The sequence below is a fragment of the Prunus avium genome, chromosome 2 (assembly GCF_965620075.1).
Source record: "Prunus avium chromosome 2, drPruAviu1.hap1.1, whole genome shotgun sequence".
In the NCBI taxonomy this organism is placed as follows: domain Eukaryota; kingdom Viridiplantae; phylum Streptophyta; class Magnoliopsida; order Rosales; family Rosaceae; genus Prunus; species Prunus avium.
Window position 1 is genome coordinate 7,597,723 of NC_142285.1, and position 11,251 is coordinate 7,608,973.

The 11,251-nt window shown below is 36.1% G+C and overlaps 1 protein-coding gene across 1 annotated transcript; it reads right to left on the bottom strand.

The window, feature by feature from the left end:
* Nucleotides 1–2,383: 2,383 nt before the first annotated feature.
* Nucleotides 2,384–3,684, bottom strand: LOC110765177 (strigolactones hydrolase CXE15). Its single transcript, XM_021968248.2, has one exon. It carries the CDS (start codon nucleotides 3,549–3,551, stop codon nucleotides 2,535–2,537), a length of 1,017 nt encoding a protein of 338 aa, XP_021823940.1. The 5' UTR covers nucleotides 3,552–3,684; the 3' UTR covers nucleotides 2,384–2,534.
* Nucleotides 3,685–11,251: the final 7,567 nt, after the last annotated feature.

Genomic DNA, 11,251 nt, shown 5'->3' on the forward strand with positions numbered 1-11,251 from the left:
AACGTGTTGAGGAAGATTGTAATATATTTCATGGAAAACATTTTGTATTAATAAATGAACATTGTCTTGAAGTATGTCGTTGATGTGGGAGCAAATTTCCCCATGAGAATATTCGATTGGAAAGATTCCTCTTTCTTCTTCCCCACGAGAATAATCCCCAAATGGAAGGAAATATTTGACCTAGGGTTCTGATTTAATTTGGTTCCCACAGTTGAACTTTTTATTCTTACTTTGTTGTTTGGAGATGCCTCAATGATTTTTTTAAAGTATGTTGTTGAACTTTGTACTCTTACTTTGTTGTTTGGAGATGCCCCCAATGATTTTTTTTTTTTATAGGGAGATTCACTATTATACTCAATATTGGGATTAAAAAAAAACTTATATGAAATGGACTTTAGAAACACACTTCTTATAAATTACAAAACTGCCATCAATTTCTTAAAACAAGCCCAACTCCAAAATCTCATAAAAAATTATATGTTTCGCAAATGTGAGGAACTATTTTGAGATAATATTTATTTTTCTTTTCTTTTTTAGATAAACTCTGAATGAATAGCTTCAGTTAAAGGAAATTACACCATGTAATATCTTTCAGTCTAGGAAAAGAATAACCACAAAATATGCTTTTTAGAAGCCTGGTCTTTGAACTTATACCCGAGTTTGGTCCTTCAATTTCAAAAGTAGTTGTAGTACCCTTAACTCTACTTTTGTTAGCACTATTCGTCCTATTAGTTTTGCTGGCTTTTTTCGTCATTTTTAGCATGTGTCATTGGTGAAGCATGACCGGCTTGAAACCATTGTTGCCCAGTTACTCACTCTGCTCGTCTTCTTTTTATATTTTCGGAATTTATGTATATTTAAAATTTTAGGCCTTTTTGGTAGGCTAACTCAATTGATGAACTCTGTGACATCTCACCTTCATCATCCCACTTTGTCTGTCCACCAACCTTCCACAATTGAGCAATTGAATTTTCACTCATTTCAATTCTGGCGCACAAGCTTGTAAAGAGGGAAATTGCTATCTAGTGTTTTTTGGGCGAGTGCTGCAACTAATTTAGGAGGTTGAGGGTTTTCAGAATGGTGGGAACTAAAACCCACCTAAAAAGAACCTTAAATTTAATGAGAAATCTAACATAATAGACGGTGGGACCATTTTTACTAATGACAGTAGGATAAATTTTTATATTTTCTGAATACAGTATGTGGCTAGTGTACCATCCAATAGATATAAGACATTAAACCGAAAGGAACATTACAAGGTAAGAACTAGCATGTTAACGGCGGCCTCATTAAAACCTTTCTAGAGAAAACAAAACCTTGTGGGTAGGAAAGAGTATCACTCATTCTATTGACTAAACATAAGAGTCAAACAACTTATACGAAACATACAAACCTAAAGCCCAACCACAAAACCCTTAAAACAACATTTCATCACTATGTAGGTATTGTCAAAGAAGTCCTCTTATGATCTAGAGAAAGCATCATAATTCTTCATACAGAGTCAAAAACGTACTATGGGTATCATAATAAATCCAGCCAATCACATAACCGCAAAACCATTCAAACACATCTCATCACTACGCAGGTACTGTCCAAGAAAGCCTCCTATAATCTAAAGAAAGCATCATAGTTCTTCATACAGAGTCAAAAACGCATTGTGAGTATCATAATAGATCCAGCCAAACATCAACCGCCACTTCCAGTTTTCTTGACCCAGAGCCCCAGTTGACAAACAAGGGAGACCAAGATTGGCCTCTTAGTCTGAAGAAATTTCCGAAGAAAGATCTTCATAGTAAGAACATTTATCGGTTGCCAAGCCCACGAACGTTTCATAGAAGAATTATTAGGGAGACTTTGGAGACCCCTCGAGACTGGTCTCCTCCGCCTTGTCAACAAAATCATCGATACAAAAACTACGCTTACCAGAAAAAGATCTTCATAGTATGAAAGATATGTATAAAATCATGCATTGCATACACATATCATGTTTTATTATTTTTATTTTTACTTTATCCAAATGATGATATATTAGAGAGTGAGATTCAAACACATGACCTATGATTTAGAAGTAACTATTCTCAACCTCTTAATCTACAATCTCTTGCTATATATATATATATATATATATATATATATATATATATATGTCATATTTTGTGTTTTAGACTTGCTTAGTTGATCATTAATAATGATCGTGGCAATGATCGATCATGACATAACTGAATCATTTTGTACTAATTTAATGTGTTTTTCCACCTGACTCATTTTCAAAGTTTGGAATCTTACATAACTGATGTCTGAATCCAATGTGATAAAGTTCCTAAAGTTTCAAAGTTTTTTTCAAAGTTACTATACTCAAGAAGCTAATAAAGTTCCAAAAAGGTCGACAAAATCTCATCTCATCCTATCCATAATCCATACTGAATCCACAACTCCAGTTACATCTACCTGAAAAGCATAATAATAAAATAAAATAGTACAAGCAAAAGTCTAAAAATACAATTATTAATTTCCGCGCAAAGTTCCATAATATTCTAGTGGTTCTTGATGAACTCCTTGATCCTTGTAATCAGAACCTCAGTTTCGGAAGCTGTTTCAGGGTCCATGTCTACTGCAATCTTGTTAAGATAGAAGCTGTGAGTCATCCCCTTGTTGATCAGAAGCTCCACATCCTTGTTGGCCTTCTTCATGGCCTCAAAGTACTCCATTTCCGTGTCTATGATCAAGTCCTTGGAAGCAATGCAAAGAAGGAACGGCGGCAGCTTCAGGCCATCCAACGGCGGGGCGCCGGGGCCCATCGGACACGTTAAGGGGTGGTCTTTGGTGGACCCCACTGGAATAGCCAACCCCAAAAACTTGTCCACCATGTCCAGTGTAAGAAACGGTGACTGAGGCTGCTCCAATTCAGACTTGCTCCTCTCGGCTCGAACGAAACCCGGGTGGATCGGGATCCCTCCGGCAAGCCTCAAGGGACTCAAATCCACCTTGCCCGCTCGAGCGGCGACGTGGTGCACTATGTTCCCCCCTGAGCTATCTCCAATAAGAAACACATGGCTGAAGTCTGCGTAGCTCAGAAGCCACGGCTCGTTTTGCTCACCCCGAGCCAACTTCCGGAGCCAGAGGAGAGAGGTGTAACCGTCGTCGATGGCGGCAGGGAGTCGGTGCTCAGGTGCTAGCCTTTGATAGACAGAGACAACAATGGCGTTTGTGGCGCGAGCAAGCTTGGTGTATATGTGGTAGTACATGTACCAGTCAGCTTGGCTTATGCAAAAGCCACCCCCATGGAAGTGGAGGATTATGGGAAGCTTGGTGTAGTCGTGACCCTCCGGCTTTTGCTCAGGTAGATATATCCGTACGCGAAGGCCAGAGGATTCATCGACGATCACATCTTTAGTGGCAACTCCGTTGACGAATTCTTTGTGCGGTGCCACTGGCTCAGACATAAACTTGACCTCAGGAGGTCCAGTCCATGTCCGGTCGACTGAGCCATCGTCGAAGACTCTTAGCCAACCGGACACCTCTTTGACTAGCTTCTTATTTTCACGGACCATGGTGGTTGAAATATGGGCTAGGTTTTGCTGGTTTAATTTACTTCACAAAGAGGTTGGTATGTAAGAGCGTTTGTGCTAAGCCATCCACTTATATAGGAGGAGCGTGAGTCTAGAGAGACTAATTTTTTTTAGTGGGAGGTTGAATTCGACTTTGATATATCTTCAACCTACTTGATCATGTTTCTTTTTTTTTTTTTTTTTTTTATGAAAAAAAGGTTTAGGGGGGAGATTGACTACTCTCACCACCAGAGGCAGGACAGACCCACAACCTCTAACTGGAAATACTTATGCGTGGTATACAACTGACAGCTGCCACCGGTATAGATTTATATAGAAAATTATAAATCGCACACCAACGAGGAGTGTTGGCAGCGGAATTCGAATACTAGTGGGGCTACGCACAGTGCAGGAACTTTACCAACTGAACCAATCCTCATTGCAACCTACTTTATTATCTAAACAACCATAACATATAGAATAAATTCTTTCTTCTTCTTTTTTTTATCTTTTAGTCAACGAAAAATAGGTCGTTAGGGAGCCAAGCAGTGTCCCAATTAATAAGTTCATCAATGTAATTGTAGGCTTACTGAGCAAGAGTTTCAACAACATCTACATGTGTTACTTGTTGAAGAAAAGAGAACGTGCAATAATGTCGACTGTTGTAGGCCGGGCATTTCCAACCACAGAGTAATCACCAAAAAACTTGAGGAATAATATACTGGTCATTGGTCAATATTAATAAAATAATATTACCTTTTAGACTTTCCAGAGTTTCAGTGAGTTGAAGGGTGGGTGTAGGTAGCAACGAGTTGCGTTCAGAGTCTTCTGGTCTCGAGGGCCATGACATTCAACAGCGTAGTGGGCTGCTGCTTCTATTCGTTGTGGACCGACCATATTGTATGACAAGTGACCATTCATGAAAACAGGATATTACGAAAATAAAATATGAGGCTATTTTTAACGTTAGTCTAACCAAAAAAACTTTAACATAGAAAAAGAGCTAAAAAAGAAAGGAAAACAAAAACAAAATGAACAGTAGTAAAAGCCACAAAAGCCCAACAGAAGCACCAGAAAAAGAGATTGAGGTTGCGGTTTCTTTATAGAAGATGAAATGGAAAGGAGAAGAAGAACTAGAGAGAAAGAACGTAGGTACTTAACAGATTTACTAACAATTTGACCGAAAGAGTGACAAATTTGTAAGTGCTATTCGCATTTAGGTATGTATTTTTAATTCATCAATAGTTCGTATGTACGACTTTGAAAATAGGACTAGATTTTGTTTTTTTCTTTGGAAAATGATGGTTTCGGTCCTCATTATTTAAGTTGGGCTAGTTTCACTTTAGCACGCCTCCTCTATTTTTCAAGAACAATGGTGACGAAAGCATGTAAAATGTGTGACCCTCTCATTTTCATTCCACCAAAACAAATTGACAGAGCGTGAAGAGATTGTCTTGCAACAATTAGAAGACAAAGTCTCTCCATATTTAAAGTTTTCTAAGAAGACAATGAGAAACATCTTGGATGGTCCCGTCTAAAATAAAGCAGAGACACGCAGACACAAATGAAACCAAAGTGGTTGAATTTGGAGCTTCACTTTTACCACTATCATCACCAGGAATGAATGGAAAAACAGAAGAAAAATAAATATATCTTTAATCAGGGAGATTCTGACCAGTGTAACATACTTTCACAGAAATTACACCAGTAAATTAAAAGAAAAGAGCATTATGGTTTTGACTAGATGATGAAATCACAAGAGTTGAAAGCAGCCGTGGGCACCACAGGCGCACATGTGAATTTCCATTGCATTGTTTGGAAAGCCAAGGCGAATTGGGACACAACTTTCGCAATACTTGCTACGCAAAATCAAGTAATCCACAACGAGCTTTCACAATCAAGTTTTGGGGATTTCGATATTTTTTTTCTTACACTTGCCCACCACAGAAGACGACGAGTTGGTGCATGTCATCAGATCACTATTTAGTGCAAGCTACGTCTACTGAGTTAGTTCCGGACCCGAGTTCACTCGGCGTGGCAACTGGGTTGTCGGGGCACACTATAATCCAACGTGGAAAAAATAAGTTAGGGGAAAAAAGAATACAAATCTTTATTAAGATATTGTCAAGAAAAATAGAGTTAAGTCAACTAAGAATAATTAGACGAGTTATTCCATACAATATAACAACATCCAAATAATAGAATATAATGGTTTGTCAAGCCTAGTCTTTCAATGTTATATCTAAAATGTTGTATCCATCTATTTACTTGATCATAACTAGATTATCGAATAACTTTCAATTTGATTTTGAGTGCCGATCCTTGAAAGAAGACATAAAAAATAAACGATCTCGATCATGGGGTCACTGCAAAACAAATATCTTCTATAACGAAGATGCTAACTACCGTCGTAAAATCTATTAGCGTACACGTAGAGGCTACGAATAACTTGCGATTGGAGAGAGGACTCCTTATCATCCATATAATATCCCTTGCCTTTAATGAACAATGATTGTGACAAGTTACCTGAAAATAATTGAGATATTTAGTTATATACCCATTATTAGCACTAGTGTTATAGATAAACATTATATCATTTAACTTCTATAAGCAAACCAAAAAAAAACACTATTGCCAGCTGTCCAATATTTTTGTTTACTTAATATACTAATTTTCGATTTTACCCTTTTGTTTTGAGTATTTTTGGGCTTTTTGTGAGGTTTTAAGGTTAGGCTTGTTTTAAGAAAATTGATGGCAATTTGTAAATTATAGGAAGTTCAAAGCCCCTTTGTTATGTTGTAAGTGAGCTTTGAATTTGTTTCTAAAGTCCATTTTTATATAAGGTCTTTTTTAAAAATAATTTGAACCCCTATATTAGACATAATAGTGAACTGCCAAAATAACTTAGGTGCGCTAATTGTAGTTTTCGTTTTTGCTTTTATTATTATTATTTTTTAATAGAAGTTTTTTGTGCTCAATTGGTTTGTCTATTATTGCGTCTGTTTTGGGTACAATAATTGTACGGCCTTGGTCTATTATTGCATCTTTTTTGGGAGATGTTAAATTTGATTTTGACGGTTGATATGGTATTTGACATCAGACCCAATATTCTATTCCAACCAATATGTCAATTTTATTCATTATTTTATTTTATTGTAATTGGACCCACACATACACATTAATGTAAAAGAGATTCACTATTATACCCAATATAAGAGCCCAAATTATAATTAAAAACCTATATGAAATGAACTTTAGAAACACACTCAAAACCTATTTACAACATATCAAAAATGCTTTTAACTTCTTTTAAAGTACAAAATTGCCATTGATTTCTTGAAACAAACACAACCCCAAAACCTCATAAAAAAAACCAAAAACACTCAATAGGTCATCAAAATAATTTAATAATCAAAATTAAATTCAAGATGGCCAGCTTTTATTTTTTGGGTGTTTTTGGGGTTTATTTATAGAAATAAAATGGTGTAGAATTTATTTATAATTTTAGTGGAAAAATAAGTATATGACTAAATATCTCAAAATTCCATTAAAGACAGAGAGAATAGCTTGTGTTTTCATAGTGAGATGAAACCCTGAAGTAAAAAAAATTATTAAAATATGAAATGACGCCTCACTTTGATTGCTGTCAAAAATAACATTGGGATGATAGCCTTCAAATCCTTGTCAGCATTAACTCCTCAGTTGGAGCATTATATGACGTCAAATTTTACCATTAAAACTGCAAATCCTATCCATCATGAAAGCCCATAAAATTATGGTTGCAGGCCCAATAGCTAAGCCCATTTATATATATATATATATAGTAACACCAATGAAAACCTTCTAGCGCAGATATGAGAAAGCTTCATTCATAAAATTCTGGTTGCAGCCCCAGCGGTTGTCTGGACTCATTCAACCATAAATTGCACATAATTTAGAGAGAGTTCAAGAACAAGAACATGTCTGGCAGTTGTGAATTGAGGAATATTTCTCCAGGGGGGTTGATGTGCAAATGTTCTCAATTTTTGTGTTTTGACAAAGAAAAATCCATAAAAATTAAACGATACTATTATTCATGATCCATAGGAAGAAAAAAAATTACAAGATACAATTGTTCACAACTAGTTTTCATATCCATTCTGTCACAAGTGGACCTGACAAAATATTCATAACAAAAAAAATGCTCTCTTCACGTATTCAATCGCAACCTGTAAAACTAAAATCAATTTAACAATCAAATACACATAATTAAATACTTATCCCTCCATGTCTCCACCATTTTTATGTGGGGAAGGCTGCTAAGCAAATTGTTGGAGATAAGGTCTCTATCAACATCTCAACATGAACAGTGTGAAACCTCCATGGTCAACGAGTTCTCAACGAAAAAGCTGCCAGGAGAGATGTAAAAACTCAAACAAGCCTATATAATGCCATATATGTATAGAACTTCAGTTGAGAGATCTCTCAAACCAGCTTATTTTAGGGATACTTCTGGGAGCTAACTATGCATTGTATTTCAAGGGATACAAGCAGTCTATTTTCTAAGTATTCATTCAAAGATAATCTTTGCCAAAAAACAAAAACAAAAAAAAATCTGTTAAGACTGAAACCATTTTGCCACTCAATTAATGGTTGAGATTTTAGTGTTTTCTTGAAGCACCGTATTCGTCTATTTGTTAGTCACAACTAGATATCTTGATGGTTTTCAATTTGTCTAATTTGTTGCAAAGATAATCTATGAATGATAACTTGAAAAACAAACGATTCAGATTGTTCAAATAGAATTCGTAGTGGACCCCATAATAAGGTGTCATTCAAATAAAATATTTGAGAGATCTCTTAATTGAAGGGAATCGTACCTATATATATATATATATATATATATATATATATTGTGGATATATACATATGAATGGTAGCTAGTCTAGTTCATCACCATCTTGATCACCATCTCGATCACCTTAATTGAAGTGGATCGTACGTATATAATACGATACTTGATCACCACACCTAGCGATCAATCAGTTCCCAAGTTATGGCATTCTTTCATTGCTTCCAAACTTCTATCCGAAATGGCGAGACAACAACAACAAGAGTAGGGTGTGATTGTTACCCAGGTTACGACATTGATTCACTGCTTCCCAACTACAACAAGAGTAGGGTGTGACTGTTAGGGTTTGTGTACAAAAAGTAATATGGTTCTATATGCAATGAGAGATGTCCAATTTGGTTCTGTTATGTTGGTCCCAGCAGACTTGAAACCGCAGCTGAAATGGTTCAAGCCGGTTCAAATTAAAGGAAGAATGAAAAAAAAATTAAAAAATCAAACCAAACCAAAAAAGTAGGTTGGGCCTAATTCAATCACGGGCCTAGCACTAGTGACATGTTTTAATTGCTAGGGGGAGATGTAAGAGTTTTCGGGCTCAATCATTAGCATATGGCCCGTGATATATTAATGAGAATGATAATATTGGGCTAGTAACTTCATAAATATAATGGTGGATGCTTAATTATTGAGCTTGACATGGTTTCTACTTGTGTCTGGAGTAAGGGCTTTCCTTGATGGGTGAGAAACCTAATTATACATTGGTATATAAGTCAGGTTCCTTCACTAGCAGCCTTACCGTTTTATGCTCCCCATTGTAGCCGTGCAAATACTAAATTGTAAGGAAGACTTTGCTGGTGTAGTATCAGGTTATTCAAGGACGGTTACTGCTCCACAATTTAGTATCTTGAGTTGTATGAAGATCGTATTGGGACTTACAAGAGAGAGAGAGAGAGAGAGAGAGAGAGAGAGAGAGAGTAACAATTAAGGGTGTAAAGGAGATAGAAGAAGCTTTGTCTTCCAAGGAGATGTTATAATTAGGGCTCCAAGGAGAAGTTCTGAAAACATATATGTGTATATACACACACATATCAACTGAGGGGGATACTTAGGGATTTGAAATATCCAAAATCCTAAAACAATCCATAACCCTAAATAACAACTACCACCACCACCTGAAAAAGCCCCGTGAAACCAACCACACCTAACCTTTAAGTAAATACAAAACATGTGACATATTTGAGGAAAACATAATTTCCATCTGAACTGCACATAACATTGAACATATATGCCAATTGAACAATCATGGCAAAAAAAATTGGGTAGATTGCAATAGACTCCTTAAAATCCGAGGTAGAAATAAATTTAGAGAAGATGAAAAGTTTTTGAGTGAGGATTTTGGGAGAAGTAATTGATTAAGGAATTAGCCTAAAGAGGTGATGGGGAACTTTGATATGACTCAAAACAAATCACGACAAGTAATTAATTGATTAAGGAATTAGCCCAAAGAGGTGATGGGGAACTTTGATATGACTCAAAACAAATCATGATTTTGATATTACTCAAAACAAATCACGACAAATGGTTAATTTTGTATTCAAATGCGAAGCTTTAACTAAAATAGGCAGAGGATGGTGATGAAAATATCTGCTTCAACTGGCTAGTCAACAATGATTAACTAATGCCTTGCTAAAATTGCTGCTTTGGTGATGAAAAAAAGTTCACTTGGACGGTGCAAAGAGAGTTTTGCGATATAAATGAGGGTTTTTATTTATTATGGAATTTCTTTTATAAAGCAATGGAAGACTCAAATCTACTTCATTATAGAGATGGTGATTGGGTTGATTTGTCGATCATCAGAAAAGCACAGAGTGGCACTAGGAAAGACAACTTCAGAAGCAATAATATAGTCAGGAAGAGTTCTAAATGATTTAGAGCAAAAGACTAAAAAAGCAAGAAAAAAGCTACAGAAATTGATTGCCACAAGCATGAATGTTCATCGCAAATATTTCAGTCAATCAGCCAGTAGAGAACCAAATATGTCGCCATCGAAAACTTTAAAAAATAATGATACATCTCCATCAAGTACAACTTCACAAAAGCAATTGAGCAATTGACAGACATTTTGGCCCACCTTCGGGCCTCAACCTTCACCACCATCCCGGTTCGGATATGGAGAAAAACAGCCGATCTTGGTTCATTGTTGCCGTTTGTCGAGATGAGCTTCAATGCTGGTGAGAGCTGACTATATCTGGGGTCGTGGATAGGAAGATCGATGAGATCTTAAGCCCCTGCTAGGTTTAGGGTTTAACTTTCAATTTTTTTTATTACAAAAACAAACAAACAAACCATGCAATTCAATTTCAACCATTTAAATTGATTAATTACCCTTTAAATTTATGAAATTTGATTGGTCTCTTTCCGACCATTTGATCTCCTCTTCTTGCTGGACTATGGGATCAACATTGATTTACTAATGGCTAGCAAGGCAAAGCTTTAACAAAAAAAAGGCAAATGCTTTAAACTTAAGTGCTTCTCTTTTCCTTCCCTTGGTGCGTGCGTTTTCGATTACTACGCCATTTGTCCAAAAAGATTGCAAGCAGTTCGATAAGCCAAAACAGAGAAAGCTGTAAAGCAATGCACGTAATTGGTTTCATGTAAAGATATTCGTCAAATGTGTGATTAAAGATATGAATTTTTGACCAGAAACTTTTCAAATCGATGATGATGATCCAATAGATTCAATAATACAAGGCCTTATGGTCAAAGAAATTATGTAACTTTTCCTCTACGTGTGATGAAAGTTGCAAAAAGAGCCAACACAAAATGTTTGTCCTTTGCTTAAAGCCTTAAAGGGTTGTCACCTAAGACACCATAT